This window comes from Misgurnus anguillicaudatus, chromosome 3, assembly GCF_027580225.2.
Source record: "Misgurnus anguillicaudatus chromosome 3, ASM2758022v2, whole genome shotgun sequence".
Lineage (NCBI taxonomy): Eukaryota > Metazoa > Chordata > Actinopteri > Cypriniformes > Cobitidae > Misgurnus > Misgurnus anguillicaudatus.
The window spans coordinates 4642486-4661087 of record NC_073339.2 but is presented as its reverse complement, the minus strand read 5'-3'; the positions used below and the strand labels follow the sequence as shown (position 1 = coordinate 4661087).

The 18602-nt window shown below is 34.7% G+C and overlaps 1 protein-coding gene across 1 annotated transcript; it reads left to right on the top strand.

Moving 5' to 3' along the window:
* Positions 1-13543: 13543 nt before the first annotated feature.
* LOC129445250 (uncharacterized) lies at positions 13544-18387 on the top strand. The gene is made up of 8 exons (XM_073860077.1): positions 13544-13912; positions 14006-14050; positions 14419-14784; positions 16564-16950; positions 17032-17088; positions 17631-17687; positions 17820-17944; positions 18334-18387. The coding sequence occupies exons 1-8, from the start codon at positions 13681-13683 to the stop codon at positions 18385-18387; spliced, it is 1323 nt and encodes a 440-aa protein (XP_073716178.1). The 5' UTR covers positions 13544-13680.
* Positions 18388-18602: the final 215 nt, after the last annotated feature.

Sequence of the window (18602 nt, the reverse complement as noted above, 5' to 3'; positions counted from 1 at the left end):
ACAATTTTCAAAAAGAGAGAAAAAATTAAATAATAATGTTTTTTAAGGTATTCATTTATGGTTAAACATGTATAGGGTCACTAAAGACCCAATGTATGAAATAGTGTATGTTTAAAATAATAAGGTAATGTAAATTGAACACAAAGTTTTTTTTCTTTTGTTATGTTAAATTAAGTGGTGGGAAACATAGTGGTTTGGTGGTTAGCGCTGTTGTCTCACACCAAGAGGGTTACTGAGTTGTGCCTGGCTAAGACAGGGAGCCTTTCTATATATTGTTTGCATGTTGTCTCTGTGTTAGCGTGGGTGTCCTTTGGGTATGTCAATTTCCCTCCACAGTCTAAAACATGCAGAAGAGGTAAATTAAAGTTACTAAATTGCCCTTAGGTGTGGGGGGGTGAGTGCCTGTAAGTCCCCAGCAATGGACTGACCATCTATACAGACTGTACCCTGCCTGTGGCCCAAGAACTAGGAATAGACCCTAACCCTCCCATGACCTTGTATATTTGGATATTTGGAAAACGCATGAAGGAATAAATTAATGGATGGATGAACTGAAATTAATTAATACAAATGTTGCAGTGCTCTGACTAATATGGTGACTAAATTAATAGTGTATAGAACTCTATACATGTTCAACATCTGTTAAATAAACACTTAAACGCTCAAGTATACTGTATCAAAACAATATTTAATTTATCTTGATAATGAAACAAGGACAGTAACTATTCAGGCAGAGGCCAAAGTATGATATTTTTTACATGTGTAGTGCACGCTTATTGAAAAGTCTATCCTTGAAAAATATCTTATATAAAAATAGACTGATGCGCTGTATTGAATTAGATTTTTTGGAGATTTGGATAAAACCCCTCCAAAAAACCACTGCTCCACACGAATGCTGCTGTTAAAAATGGCTTCATTGGAAATGACAAGAACAACAATGGAACAGGTTATATAAATATGATATGTGTTTGGAAAAACATGGTATTTTTACATTTTTCAGAAAGAAGATGTTTGAATGCTTATAGTTAGCAGGGATAGGGTAGTTACATAAATATCAAACCACTGAATTAACATTGGAAAAATGCTATGGGAAACAAAAGGTTCCCCACTGCATTGTCTTTCTGTATCTGTGATTTCTGGTTTTTAACCAAAGACCAGCTGATTTGACTTTCACTCTGATATGTTTATTCTCACTTTTTAACCACATCATCATTGACTTCTGCATTAATTATAACATGCAGGCTTTCAGACCCAAGAAGAGCCCCAATATGACAAGCTTGTGCAGAACAGAAAAGTAAATACAGTATTTTGCAAAAGACGGTTTTATATGATATTTTCTAATCTACAGTGTTTTGTTTCTATAGCTCAATAATAGTTATATTTATATGTATGGTAATTTCTTTTTCTAATATATAGTGTGCCATTTTCCCGGACTGGACTCAAAGGGATACTCCAGCCAAAATATCGAAATACCTATGCGATTTTTTAAGAAAAATATCCATATTTCAAACTTAAAAGCTATAATAATAGCTGCCACCACCGTGTTTATATAATACACCTGATTTGCTAATCTTGTAGGCTAATATTATAAAACAGGTAGACTACAAGACGAATTGTAAATTCGGCCACTGTGTTCATCTGGGGGAAATTTATGCAGACAAAACATAAAAAATGGCACTGACCAACAATACTGAGGATATATATGTTTACATATGAACCCTCAAGAACTTACTAAGAATACACCATGTATAAAGACAAAATACAAAGCTTGCTTACACTTTTTGAAAAAGATGAAACACTGTTCAAATGTTGAAATATTTATATTTTATATATTTCCAATATTCAAGTATAAACTGCTCCCTTGGCCACTTTCACAAAAATCATTCAGGGTATCTGGAGGATATTTAAAAATCTAATTTAAGACTTTTTAAAGACCTTTTAATGAACTGCAAATTAGAAGGTGAAATGACAGTAAAAAAAAAACATGATATGGTTGTTACAATTTCACAAAACAAAGTTTTATAAAATTATAAACTTCCCATTTCAGCCTTGGTCTTTCACTATTGTTTGCACAAAACAGCAGAACTTATTAATAATCCAAATTCATTATCTGCCAGGCACTTTGGTTACAGAAGTATAGGGGTTTCCCTGTAACAACTGTACTCAAAGCATCATGGCATTCACCTGACTTTGAAACTTGCAGCAGTAATGCCAGTATGATGCAATAACTACACAGTAAAATCTCCGGTGTAAAATAAACACTGTTGGTGTATATATAATCCATTCCCAGATGGGTGTTTAAACAGTCTGGTGTTAAAAATATAACACTGAAGCAGTGTTAAAGTTAATGAGATAATGAAGTAATGATTAAGACATTAATGGTGAACACCTGCTGTTCATTCTGTGTCAAATTAACCAAATTTTAGAATTTTCCCTGTCTTTATTTTTTTATTTTGGTGACTCTTTTTCTGGATAAAGTAATACTAAAATAATGCAGAAAGACAAAATATTTAAATGTAATAGATGAAATCACTATCATCATATCTGTTTAAAAACTAAAATTACAACATTGCTTGCAGAGTTACATAAATTTAACTTCGTTACAACTGCTGTAAATCTGGTTAATAAAGTTAGTCACCATTGTGCCGATTAGTGTTTCCTTTAGTTGGGTACTTGGGTCTTAAAGTTTAGTGTTAGTTTTTTTCTGCTCATTGTGGCAGTGTATTTATTAAACACATCTGTTAGAGCAGAGGAAGATTAGATAAATGAAGTTTCGAACTGTTACTATGTTAATTATTATGAAAACATAAGTGTTGTGATTCAATGATCTCATACAAAAAAAATAATCGCTGTATATAAGTGTATAATTTTATATTCGGTCCACCCAATGAAATCCATATAGCCTCAAGAGTTAATATTTTTCCATGAAATCTAATCTGTGATGTCAGTCAGACACACTGAGACATCAACAATCAGCCTATAAAACACAATCATGGTGACAATCAACAACAAAGCTTCATGCCGCAATGCATGCTGGGTACCAGGATTGTATAAACTCATTTATAACTTCCATCATGCATTGTGACATGACACAATTGTGCAAATTTCTTACCATTTACTGTCACCCTTGTTGAGATTTGTATCAGAAGTTATGATGTATCTCTTAAGCAAAAAAAAAAAAAAAAACTAAAGCATTACAGCAGTCTTATTCAGAACTGTCATATTCATAGAGCATTTTTGTAGTTGCATTATTGTCTTTATAATTTATTTATGATCAAATGTTTTAATGATTGGTAGAGTATAATATAAATAATCAACCTCAGATGCTATGAAAAGTTTTCCCTCTACATCAAGCAATGAACAAGCAATAAAACAATGTTACAATTGCTAAAAGTGGAAAACTAGTTTAGTGAACATCAAAGGAAGAATGTCTAACTAAAGGAAACGGAACCTAAAGGAAACATTAATCACAATAATGGTGACTTCAAATGAACCCATAACAAACACAATCGATTTAATGTGATACATTCTTTGATTACATCACGTCTCACGTCAGAAAGAAGATTTGTCTACTAAATCATGTGTGTGGATGCTTGTATTTTGTTCTGACAGCTGTTTAGAAGTTAAACTTATCATCCCGGTTTAGAAAATAACGCTGCAAGTTATAATTTTAGTTTTTTTAACAGAGATGATGACGTGAAAGATTGCAGCTTTTGGAGTCATACACCCAACAATGTTCATTTAGTACTGGGGATTTCGCTGTATTCATCTTTGCATTTTGTCTTTCTTCATAATTTTAGTATTACTTTCTCCAGAAAAAATCCTGGAAACTTTAGTTAATTTGACACAGAATGACCAGCAGGTGTTCACTATTAATGTCTTAATCATCACTTCATTATCTCATTAACTTCAACACTGATTCAGTATTACATTTTAACACCAGTCTTTTTACACACCTATCTGGGAGTAGATTATACTGTATATACACCAAGCAGTGTTTATTTAACACCGGGGATTTTGCTGTGTAGTTTCAATAACTAGCTTTAACTAGTCATTTTGACTGACCTGTTCGCCCAAACATTTCTGAGATTTTGCAGCATCTCACTTTATCTGTGGCCAGGGCATTGCGGAGATTAGGGGTGTGCAGCGGAGTCAGTATTTGTATCTGTATTTGTATCTGTAACAATCTCAAAATTATTTGTATCCGTATTTGTATTTGTAACCCGGAAGTTTGTCATATTACATGAAAATGGCATTTTAAATGAATGTTTGCTTTATTATAATTATAACTTAAATAACTGTAAATATTTATTAAAAATAATATTACAAAATTTTTATCAAAAAGACAAATAACTTGATTCTCATTAATAATAGGCATGGAAAATGGAAAAACAAACTTCTCATTTTCAAAGCCTCATACAGCTTGTGCCTATGTGCGTTGAATTTATGAGCGTGTTGACTGTACATCACCTTTAAGGGTTTATTGTGTCTTTCAGCACAGTTACATATGTGACCCATTCTGTCTTAATGAGTGGGATGTTTTCAGAAAAAATAAGTAGCCTACATTAATCCCTCGTCTAGCGATTCAAATACTCTATTAATTAAACATCTAATACGTTTTCTGAGAGTGAAATGATTACTAAGATGCGTGATGTTTAAAGAGTTATTAAGAGAGATAAATTCGGAACTGATTTATGTTAAAAAGTTATTAAAATAGACAAGACTCGTGCTGACCGACAGATCCGAAACGCAACGCACAGACACGCAAGTACCTGCCCACTAAACACAGGACGTCGGATAGACGTGCAGATCATGTCTATATTGGGTCCGTCGGTCCATGACCAATTCTGGACATCTTTTCGACGTCCAAACTAGGTCCACTACTTGGACGTCCAACCACGACCCTACATGGACGTCATATTTACGGGCAACATTTGACGTTTGAACTTGGTAATTTTTTGGACATCATTTGGACGTCATATTTACGGCAACATTTGACGTTTGAACTGGGTAATTTTTTGGATGTCATTTGGACGTCTATGACAGGCCTATAAAAATATGTTTATTTACAAATATCAGCATTACTGTACCAACATGATTAATACTTACGAATAGTCTATATTATTTATACAGTACTGTTTTTTCTGCTTTCTTGAATTATATACAAATATAATTCATCTAAATGTACACTTAAAAATCTGTAATTAAATGTGTAGTTCGTTATATTAAAAGTATATGACCATACTAACAATTTAATATGAAAATATTCTCACATATTCTCATAACATTGAGTTCATGGTATGAATGCAATAAGTGTGCCTTATTTACAATGATAAGATATGACCGTGTGGCTGAGTGTTTGGCGAGATGTGCTTGTAACTCAGAGATTGGCAGTTCGAATCCCACGGCCGGCAGGAAATGACTGCAATGAATGGGTGTAGTGCAGAGACAATCCTGTTTTCCTTACACGGAGGTCCTACGGATGTTAACCTTTAGACGTGCAGAAGACGTTGAAAAAAAGACGTCGCCTGGCATTACAAAACAACCCCTTTTATGGACCGGATTCGGACGTCCAAAAATTACATGAAAAAGACGAAATTTCGACGTCACTTTGCGCAGTGGGGGACAGACAGCAAGGAATAAGAAGATCTTGTGGACAAGGGATCCGTCAGAGAGGTGGACATGGGCACCCACAGAGAGGTCAAAGAGGTGGACGAAAATCTACGGCCAAATGCACAAGACAGGCTTGATCCAAATTACTGTAATGTAATGTAATGTAATGTAATGTGTGCACTAAATGTTATGTACTCATTTATTTACATTATAGAAAGTATAGCTATATTACAATTATATCTGAAAAATAAAAACGATTGTAATTTGCTCAAATGATTGTAGAGGATGTCTTCATTGATCTTTCACTTGATTACACATAGAATGGATATTTTGGAAATTATAGATTAAGTAATGTAAGTGTATTGCCTAATGTGAAACTGTGTAAAATGTATTTTATAGTACTGTAGCATATTAATTTCAGCACTTTTAAGGCTGATTTGAAACATGTATCTTGCAATGTTTGCTATTGGATGAACTGATTGTTAAAAGTACTAAACTGAAAGAAGATCATATCGTTGTGTTTTGGTGATTAAACCAAATGTTCTCATTATAATCTTGCATTTGAAACAATGATGATGTGGACTGAAAACATGTGCAACTTACTGAAAACATTACATCAGGTTTTGAAAGAATGACTAGTTGCGTTACAAGTGTGATCAGTTTAATTTTTGTACTAAGAGTTTTGAAAATGTATACCTTACTTGTGAAAATAGTACCAAATCGAATAAAAAACTGTAAATGTCCAATTACACTGCAAAATCCCGGGAGTTAAATTAACACTGCTCAGTGTTTATATAGGTCCACTCCCCAGAGTGTTAAAAAAAGTAACACCGGAGACAGTTAAAAGCGACAATCTGTGACTTTATTCTCTCTATCACCATCTCTGTTTGAAAACTGAAATTGCATTTTAGATCTTACTTGTAGGGGCGGTTTCCAGGACAGGGATTAGACTAGTCCTAGACTTAAACACTTTTAAGAGCTCTCCAAACTGAAAACAACTTGCACTTACCTATCTTAAAATACATCACTGCCCTTTGTTTTACCTCAAAATGCACACAGGTAATGTTTTTAGTAAGGCATGTTTGTTAAAACTAGTTATATTTCCTAATTAAACTTAGGCCTAGTCCTGTATTAAGCTAATCCTGGTCTGGGAAACCGCCCCGTAGAGTTATTTTCTTAATTTAGGATTAGATGTTGGCTGTTTCATTTAAAGTCACCATTATTGTGAATAGTGGTTGTTTTAATTGGACTCTTGAGTCTTAGTGTTAGCTTTTCAGCTTTTTTTGGCTGTTATAATTGCATGTGTTTAAAACATGTTTTTTGTGGCCAAAGAGGAGACACCAGTGCGTCTCTATGAATATACTTTCAAATAACACTCTTAAAAAATAATTAATTTAGTGACTTCTTACTAGAAGTGTTTATTTATGTCAATAATATGATACTGTAGTATGAGATCCAGCCATCTCATAGCAGTTTTTCATTTTGAACCATTTTTAAACACTGACATTTACAGAGTAACTGCAGTATAATGTAGACACTTAAACATCAAAAATCAGAGTATAAATCACAATGATGGTGACAATAAAATGAAAAGCTTCATGCTGCAATGCATGCTGGGTATTAACAAATTACAAACCTCATCCAGAACTCCCAGAATGCACTGCGGCATGAATAAATAATGAACTTTTTTACCATATTCTTTGTCACCATTGTTGAGATTCATACTCCGATTCTTGATGTCTTTGCATCTACATTGTTCAGCGGTTAATGTTTTTGTGCACACTTTCAAAGTCCTTCAGAATGTCAAACTGCTATGAGAGTTCTGGACCTTGAACTGTAGTAATTTATTATTGATAGAAAATGATGCCTTTGATAAGGGGGGAAAACTATATTAATAAATCTGTTCATTAAATGATTATGTTTGACATCTTGTTTTAATCATCAGTATTCAATCACACAATAACCTTTTCTTTGCTATAACAATGTGTTAAAAACACACTAAGATATAGCAGTTAGAAAAAACTAACAAGCTAATAGTCAAGAGTCAAGTCCTACTAAAACAACCACTGATCACAATAATGGTTACTTTAAATGAAACAGCCAACATAAGAAAATAACTCAAGTAGGATGTAAAAGTAAGATGTAAAATGCAATTTCAGTTTTCAAACAGAGATGGTGATAGAGAGAATAAAGTCACAGATTGTAGCTTTTAACTCTCTCCGGTGTTATTTTTTTAACACTCTGGAGAGTGGACCTATATAAACACCGAGCAGTGTTAATTTAACTCCCGGGATTTTGCAGTGTAGGTTCTTACACTAAAGCACAACCCCCCAAAAGTCTTTTTTACTGTAGCAAAAGTAATAAAAATTCAAATGCACTAATATAAACATGTCTAAGCCGTGTGTGTGTGTGTGCGCGTGCGCGTGCGTGCGTGCGTGTCTGTGTGTGTACTTTTAAGAAGTAAAATACATAATGTGGTTTCAATTTCCTCATTATTTTGATGAACAGATAACTGTTCTGTTATCAATCTTGACACACAAATATTTATTCAGTTTGTTGTCCTGTTGGCAGTGATTGAACACCACCAGATGTAAACTCAGGTAAGATCTTGTTTGTGCTGGTAATAAATCTTATAATGAGAAGCATTTATGCTGCATGTTTGGAGTATCTAGTTGTAATTTTGTCTCTTTTCAGCTTCTGTTTTTTTAACAATATAATGGATAGTTAATGATTGTGACATGCTGTTTAATAGTATGAGCAAATCTGTATTGAGTAAAGAACAATTGATGTCAGTTTTAAAATTTGGAGTAAAATAATTATCCCTTCTTTTTATATTTTTATATTTAAGGGCATGAGTCAGTAACTCCTTATAATTATTTATATTACTTTTGTAGCTGGGTCTTCACTGCTTTGTCTTTATTTATGGATTAAAACTTAAAGTTTTTGTTTCATTGCTTTACATGTGTTTGCTGAAGGATCAGAAATATTTATGTGCAAGAGGAAGTTTTTTCCCTTATGCAGTCTTTTGTCCCTGAAGAAACTCAACCACTGACTTTGGATGAAATATAAAGACACCGGTATTAAAATGTCATCAACCCTTTTTAAAAGTAAGTGTGTTTTCACACCTGAATGTTGGTTCAGAAAAGCTTGAGAAGTGCAGATGATAATGCAAGTATAGGTTCAATGTTATCAATAACCATAAACAAAACGCAGCACTTTTGTCAAAATGCTCAACCATGCCAATGTATAGAAAAAATAAAGCTGCATTTTGAGTATGTAAAAATCATTGCTAATTATTGATATTAAACTTAAAACTGCAATGCAAACAATGTTTAAAGTATAGACTCAATACATTCAAATTACATTATAATTAATCTTAATTTATATATTTATAATTGTGAGTTATTATGTTTTACAGATGCTATAATAGCTCTGTTGACCATCATCGCTGTTATGCCAAGTAAGTGTAAACCAGATGTGTTTGTTTATTGATTGTGTTTCAGTATAGTGACACTTTCATAAAAATAAAGAGAAACATATAAAGTGGATGTTATTCAGAAAGTGAACTGTACAGGTATTGAGATATTATAGATACATTAACAAACTTCCTTTATTGGAAATCAGTGCAACATTTGAGTTTTTACATTTAAATTTTGTGAAAATTTAAGGTAAATAAAAATACTTCAATTGGTAACACTGAAATTAGTTAAACATTTTCAACTTACATTTTTATATAGTGAAAAAGTTAGGTTGAAAAATACAAAATTTTTTAGTCTATACCAATTTACCAATTAACAATTTTTACTTTAGGTGAAACTCTCAAATTTACACCCCTCTTTGCACTGTGCTTGCACTGTGCATTTGAATGAACAAGCTATATACAATACAATTGTCCACTTCTGTACGATATAAATTCATTAATAGACGTTTCATCGGATGCACGAGCGTTGTCACGGTTACACGTCTGAACAGAACTTAACTTCCGATCAATGTTTGTTAAAGCTCCCGTTCTGTCTGTGATTTTGAAGCTTTGATTGTGGTTATAGTGGGCAATATAACATGTGTTCATGTTTCACGTGTAAAAAAGCGGTATTTTTCCACACAATTAACTTATCTGTATAGCGCTGTTTTCACTGTCCTCAAAACAGTCTGATGTCTTCCTTGTTATGTGAAGTCCCTCCTTCAGAAATACGTATCGAGTTCTGATTGTGTTGTTTGTTTAGTGTGCTGTGATTCGATAGCAGCTTAGCTTAGCAGAGCCGTTTGAGCCAAAGCTGGTGACTGACGTATTCCTGTGGGCGGAGTTTAGTCAACGAACTGTTTTACTGATGTCATTAAAGCAGGAAATAGAGGGCTGTAGTCCAAACCGGCCGTTCGTTGTAGGCTTTTAAAGAGGGATTCTATTGAAGAAAATATATCGCCTGGCAGTGAACTTTGAGCTTTATCATTTTACAGTTATTATTTATGCTATTATAGCAACATTACACACTAACTAGGGTTTAAAAAATGGACCACCACTACACTGTAAGTTCTAACATGTTCAGTTTACTTGGAAAAAAACTATACTAAGAAAACCGATTGCCCTTATTTTCCAAAGCCAACCTAAAATAAAAATTAAGGTTAACTTATCAAAGTAAAACAAATGTGAGTACATTTACTTATATATTTCAAAAACATTATTATTTATATAATTTTGTGTTAATATAAAAAAGCAAGTGTGTCTTTAACTCACAAAACTGTTAAAAGGGTAATTTTATGAGATTTTTTAATTTGTAAAATAAACTTTTAGTGTCCCCAGAGTCCATATGTGAAGTTTCAGCTCAAAATACCCAACAAATAATTTATTACAACATATAAAAAAATTGCCACTTTAGGTATGTCTTTAGTAATGTAAATGAGCTAATGAAATGCAAACACTGACCGCAATGATGGTGACTTTAAATAAAACAGCCAACAAACTCCACAAGTAAGATTTAAAATGTCATTTTAGGTTTCAAACAGAGATGGTAATAGAGAGGATAACATTACAGATTAGATTACAGGAGCATTATTTTTATACGCTTTTTGGAGAAAGAAATATTAAAATAATGAAAAAAGACAAAATATTAAACACAATAGATGAAATCCCCAGAATTAAATGAACACTATCACTATCTCTGATTAAAAACAAAAATTTCAACTTGCTTGCAGAATTACATGGATGATAAGTTTAACTCTTTCGCTGCCAGCGTTTAAAAAAAAAAGTTGCCAGCCAGCGCCAGCGGTTTTCATGATTTTCACAAAAATTTAATGCCTTCCAGAAAATGTTCTTCTTTAAATATATAAACATACAATATACCAAATGAAAGAGTGGGAGATATGGGTACCCAGATAACATGCAACCATTGAAACAATGTTAAAAAAATGTGATTTGTCAATGTTAATACCATTGAATCAAGTTTGCACCCTACATTAATATTGAAAAAAAAATTGAAATTTCAACAAATCACCATTATCGTGATTGGTGTTTGCTTTAGTTGGGCCCTTATCTCTTGTGCTTTAAAGTTTTCTTTGGCCGTTGGAACAGTGTTTTTAAATACATCTGCTAATGCAAAGAAAACAAAGCTCTAATGTTATCAAGTAGTGATGGGAAGTTCGGATCATTTTTCTGATTCGGATCTTTGAATCTCGTTCATCAAAATTACCCCAAAATAACCACTTATGCAAACAATTATGACATTTCTAACAAGAAATAAAAATCCTTATTTCATTATTTTTTGACACAAGCTCTGAAACCTGCACAAGAGATATAAATGATTAGCTTACCTCCTAAGTCAGTCCTCGTGTACAAGTCGGGGTAATGCAGCCAAAGCCAAATTATAAGAAACTGAACTTCATATTTATCACATTTGTACGCCTCCTCTCGTGTCTACAGATGTTAGTTGTCAACTCGTCACTGTCTTACTGACTCTCTGTGTTCGGCCAGGCTGTGCCGTGTGATATATTCAGCACAGTATCGGGCCGGAAAGAGAAATGATTAGTTCATCATTCTCTCGAGTTCGGGACGGGTTCGAGTCTTTCGTTCTTCCTGTCAGCCTCATAGAGGCTATGCTTTCAGGACCGGAAAGATAAATGATTAGTTCATCTTTCGGTTACGAGTCTTTCGTTCTTCCTGTCAGTCCCATAGAGGCTATGCTGTCAGTACCGGAAAAAGAAATGATTAGTTCATTCAAGTCTTGAGTTCGGGTTCGGCCGGGTCCGAGTCCTTATGTCACGTGACCGCTGGTATATCACATTAAATACAACATTAGATTCGTATTATTGATGGCGTCTAAATGTATCCTATATTGTTTTATATTTAGTAATTAAAATACTAAATATGTCCAAAAACATTATTTGAAAAATAAAAGTTCCATCTTATTGAAGAACGAAAGACTCGGACCCGACCGAACTCGAACGGTGAACTAATCATTTCTCTTTCCGGTACTGGTAGCATAGCCTCTATGGGACTGACAGGAAGAACAAAAGACTCGAACCTGTCCCGAACTCGAGACTCAAGAGAATGATGAACTAATCATTTCTGTTTCAGATTTAGAACCCATATGTTGCGCAATGCGCATGCGCGGTCAACACAAAATGAACGAATCACTCTCTGAGACAACCAGATAGTCCCGAGTCATATTAAAGATTCGTTCGAAATGAACGAATCGTTCATGAATGACACACCACTATTATCAAGTAGTTTAATTCTTGTCAATATACCTAAATAATATTAATGAAATACTGTTCAAGATGTGTAAGAGATTGATATTTTAGTGGTAGTTGGAAACAGTGTCAAGTCTGTTATTTTATGAATTATAAATACACTTAGAAGTTTGAACTACTGAATCTATCTCTGAGATCATGAATCAGTCTATGAATCTCATCAATGGTGACGATCTACAAAAGAAAGCTTCATGCTGCAATGCATGCTGGGTATCATCGTAGGACCAAACTAATTTATAACTCCCAGCATGCATTGCAGTTGATAGTTTTATCTGAATTTGTTTGATGATTGTCCCCATTGTTGAGATTTGTAGGACGAGTAATGATGTCTAAACGTGTCAGCATTTTTCTGTTTATTCTGTCACAGTGGATTTTCAAACCAGAACAATTATAATGATCAAATATGGATCAACATAGTCATGTAAAGCAGCTTAGTTGTATACCATCTTGACATCTTCACCAAAACCAGTTTTAACCTAATTTTGAAACACATCTTTCTTTTCCAATGCACATGTCTACATAAACACATACAAACACAAAAAAGAAAAGAAATATTTTGCGTGAACTTCAAGAGTCAAGGACCAAACTAAAGCAAACACTGATCACAATAATGGTGATTTGTTGAAATTTTAACATTTTTTCAATATTAATGGAGGGTGCAAACATTGTTTCAATGGTTACATGCTATCTGGGTAGGTTTCTGCAAAAACACCACATTTTGAGCAAAAAGCAGAGATAATTCCATTTTTGAGGCAGACTTTTCATAGACATCCCATTCAGAGCAATCTTTAAAACAGACACGGACATGCAGCTGCTTGCCATAGGGCAATACTTCCGGGTTTGAAAGTTGCGGAAGAGTGCCATCTGGTGGATAATAGTGGTATTGCGGAAATCCGGAAATACTTGTCATTGGCAGGGAAGCTTTTTCTCTTGATTGACAAGATATCTCGTCAATGGCGTCGAAATAGTTAACTTCTAAAGAATTCTTCCAAGCTTTATAATGGTAATCATTTAATAACAGTATATTTCAGTCATTGATTTTGAAGTCAAAAGCAAAGAGACTAGAATATATAAACATTCAAAACCATTCACCCTGAATTTAGTTACACAATCAACCCAACATGCAACTGCACATTTTATTTTTTTCTGAATGTTTTCATGTGAACAGATGATCTCTCTGCTGACCCCTGCGACAACTACACTGTGCTGGACAACGCTTGGAGAGACATCAATTATAATTCCTCCACTTCCCTCCGCAAGTGTGACGCATATGTCAAGTGGGTCGGCTGGTATCGGCTATACCTTAATGGCCAAAATGCTCGAATGTCAGAAACATGTGTTATTAACTATAAGTGTGGTACTACCTACCCACTGTGGCTAAGAGGAGGACACCCAAAACCTGAGGATGGAGTGGTCACCAGACATGTTTGTGGTCGTGCGGGCGGTTACTGCTGCTATTTTCAGTCATATCCTATTAGAGTCAAAGCCTGCACAGGTGGTTATTATATCTATGAGTTTGTTAAACCAACTGTATGCAATATGGCATACTGTGCAGGTAATTATATTTCAGTCTGTCTATTTGTATTTGAAATGTGTTAAAATATATTTGTGTCTTTGTTCATTAACAACACTTTATCAAACTTTTCAGATGTTAGCAGTGTCAACTCCATGAACACAACAATCAGTTCAACAGGTAATGTAAAGTGTTGTTTATGGGGGTATATGAATCTCTGAACACGTCTTGACATTCACGTTTTGCGGCTTTATTTCGGGTCACAAAAATGATAAACCCATGAGCATGGTTTGAAAACTAAAAGAAAAAATAATATATTTACAATGTTAAGTTACAAAAGCAGTTCATATGCCCATGGGAAATCATTTAAAAAAGTCAATATTTAAATGAAGTGAATAATTTAAAATACCGTGGTCCACTTGAGGAGCTGTGTTTAACTTGTATTGCTTGTTGTTCAGTGAAGCTTTCTTTAGATAGCAATGACTCTTGGTGATTGGAGAAACCTTGCTATGTGCGAAGTTTTCAGAAAACTGATAATCTCTCTGCAGATCCCTGCAACAACTACACTGTGCTGAACGATTCCAGAAGATCCACCAAGTATTATTCTTCCTCCTTCATGTGTGACAGAAATGTCAGTTGGGTCGGCTGGTATCGACTTTACCTTAATGGCCAGAGTACTCGAATGCCAGAAACATGTGTTGCTGTGAATAGATGTGGTACTCAAATCCCAATGTGGCTAAGCAATGAACACCCAAAACCAGAGGATGGAGTGGTCACCAGATATGTTTGTGGTTATAAAAACAATTACTGCTGCTCCGAGTCATTAAATCCAATCAGAGTCAAAGCCTGCACAGGCGGTTATAATGTCTATGAGTTTGTTACACCAACTAAGTGCAATATGGCATACTGTGCAGGTAATTCAACTTTATTAAACCTAAAGGTCACATACCCAGCTATAAACGAATAGGCTGATCTGTAGTTTTGAATAGATAGTATATTGTATATAAGTGCATTTATATTTGTTTATGAAGAAAAATTATAAAACAATGACATTATAACAACAATAAAGCAAGCAAATAAATCATGTAAATGTAGTCAATCTTTTAAAGGGGGTTTTGCAGGTTAACCACCACTGCTGATTAATGGGTACATAAATCACTCAAGATATGTATATCATTTTTAAAATGTCTCAAAAATGGTCTTAAAGACCACTTTTTTTATGTTTTGGTATTAACAGTTTTTTTACGCAGTTCGGTGATGACGTCACGTTGGGGAGAAGTGGAGAAAGCCTCAGCCAGAGCCATAGAGATAGATGAGACTTTTATTGCTGTTTAATATTAAGTATATAATTTGGAAATTATATATACATCGTAGGAAATATATAATGTGGTATACTGCAAAGTTACCATGCTAATTATTATTTATGATATATGTGGAGATAAATAAAACTTCGCAAATCTGCTGATTTGATCCATTCATGTCCTGACCACCAGGCTAGAGATTTTTAAACATCCTCAATCCACACTTACTAGTCTATCAAATAACATCTAAAATATATTGTTTTGTGAAATAAAATGATGCTTTGTTATATTGTTTTTGCGATCATAACGAATCACACGATCATTTTATACACAGAAGCAGCGGTCTGCAGCTGCAGCACACTCGGATCCGACCGCATACATACTGTAATAAACAGCCGTTCAGCGGCTTTTTACATCAAATGATGTCAAAGGCTATGCCATATGAGGAGGAACCATTCATTGATCACCGTATTTTTATACATCCTGTACATGGTTGGACCTGTGGAACAGGCTGAGCACTTTTATATACTTTGTTGAGCAGAGGCTGCACAGTTTGACCAGCGGGCTGCGGGAACCGGTCGCACATCACGCCGCCAGACGGTGTTGCTAATATAACTCGAAATGTATAATTATCATCAGACCGGCCCACCAGGAAAGTCCCGACTCTCCCGATTGTCACTCCACTACTGGCTGTAAGGAAGTGAGTGCGTTTTGATAGCTGGTCGACCCCGCGAACAGATGTGACGTGCCTCACTTGACATGCTGTTTGTGCTGAAGATCGCATAAAGTTACACCCATTTCAGGCAGGATCATGGATCATTTGTTTACATTCTACACGAAGTTATGCTAACGTTATGCTATCTGGCTGTCTGCCTATCTCTCTATACTAGCCTGTCTGCCTATCTCTCTATACTAGCCTATCCATCTGTCTGTCTGTCTGTCTGTCTGTCTGTCTGTCTGTCTGTCTGTCTGTCTATCTATCTATCTATCTATCTATCTATAATCTGCGCTGTACTTTACTCGTCTTTCTATAGTCATTCTCAATGCTCTCAAGGCGGCTTTGGTAAATTCTCTCCCCAGCGTGACGTCATACAGTGCGTTGTGGGGGAAAGGAGAATCATTGCAAACTGCTGTACTTTTTCATATTATATTCCGTTTTATGATACCCAGCAACATAAAATACAATGGATAACAGTTTAAATGTTTATTATCAACATGCAAATTGCACAAATATATTGAAAAATTTAACCTGCAACACGCCCTTTAACATACTGACATCTAGTAGAGGAGCTGTGTATTATTTTTAATGGGTATTATTCAGTACAGCTTTTTATGAGTGATGGGAAAACAATGCTTTAAAGTTTTTGAGAAAACATTGTTTTTATTGAACAGATGATCTCTCTACTGACCCCTGCTACAACTACACTGTGCTGGACAACGCTTGGAGAAGCACAAACTATTCCACCAATTCTTCCTCCACCAAGTGTGACAGAAATGTTAACTGGGTCGGCTGGTATCGGCTTTACATTTATGGTCAGAACGTTCGAATGCCAGAAACATGTGTTGAAAAACATAGGTGTAGTACTGATATCCCACTTTGGCTAAGTGGTGGACACCCAAAACCTGAGGATGGAGTGGTCACCAGACATGTTTGTGGTCACTTGAGGAATTACTGCTGCCATTATGAGTCATTTCCCATTAGAGTCAAAGCCTGCACAGGCGGTTATTATGTCTATGAGTTTGTTAGACCAACTGTATGCAATGCTACATACTGTGCAGGTGATTTCTTTATGTCTCTAATTCTTGTGTTGTGATTGTTGCGTTTCTGTTCATTAATTCCATATTATAAATCACTTTCAGATGTTGACAGCATGAACAAAACCTACATAAGTGTCACGCCAGCGATCACCACATCTGGTAATGTAAAGGGCTGTTTCCTCCATTAGTTCATAATCTGGATTCACCACAACAGCCAATCAGTTTTCAGCATTTACTGTAACATTATCTTTACATGTTATGTCCATTTGTACATCTCATAAGATACACATGGCTTTGTCATTTTTAGTTACTTTTTTTATTATTTTTTACATGTAATGTCCATCTGATTAGAATCTGTATGAATGTCTTTGTTCATGAATTTCAATTCATCAAACTTTTCAGATCTCAAGAGCACTATTTCCACTTATTCAACTGTCACACCAGCAGTCACCACATCTGGTAATGTAAAGTGCTGTTTCATCCTCTGGTTCATAGTCTGGATTCACAACAACAGTCAATCAGTTTTTAACATTTACTGTAACATTATCTTTACATGTGATGTCCATTTGTACATCTCATAAGATACACATGGCTTTGTCATTTTTAGTTACTTTTTTATTGTTTTTTACATGTAATGTCCATCTGATTAGAATCTGTATGCATGTCTTTGTTTATTCATTTCAATTCATCAAACCTTTCAGGTGTTAAGAGTGCTATTACCACTTACTCAACTGTCACGCCAGCAGTCACCACATCTGGTAATGTAAACTGAACAGCCAATCAGTTTTCAGCATTTACTGTAACATTATCTTTACATGTGATGTCCATTTGTCCATCTGATTAGATATGAATGTCTTTGTTCATGAATTTCAATTCATCAAACTTTTCAGATCTCAAGAGCGCTACTCTCAAGAGTGCTTATACAACTGTCACGCCAGCAGTCACCACATCTGGTAATGTAAATTGTTGTTTCCTCCTCTGGTTTATAGTCTGGATTCACAACAACAGTCAATCAGTTTTCAGGACTTATTCAGTTTTAGTTCTTTTTATATATTTTTTAAACATTTTATGTACATCTGATTAGATTTGCATGTCTTTGTTCAGTAATTATAACCCATTAAACCTTTTTTAGGTTTTAAGAGGACTAATACCACTTATACAACTGTCACACCAGCGATCACTACATCTGGTAATGTAAAGTGCTGTTTCCTCCATTGGTTTATAGTCTGGATTCACCAGAACAGCCAATCAGTTTTTAACATTTACTGTAACATTATCTTTACACACAGCAAAATCCCCGGAGTTAAATTAACACCGGCTCGGTGTTTATATGGGTACCACCAGCAGTGTTAGAGTTAATTAGATACTTTAGCATTCATTTGAGTGATTATTTGATTATTGAAGACACCTGATGATAATGAGCAGAACTACATCTACAACTTCCAGCTACTGCCTTAGATAAAATCAACTGAAAAGACATCTCTCTTATTACAAACCAGACTGACTTTTGCCTACTTTGAAATTGTTTGGTCACCATTATGGTGATCTGTGGTTCCTTTAGTTGGGTGGGTTGACTCTTATTTTCCCTTTGTGGTCTTTGCAACAGTGTTTATTGAACGCATAATTTGTTGTAAAGGTTGTTAAAGCAAAGTTTATAAAGTTTTATAACAGAG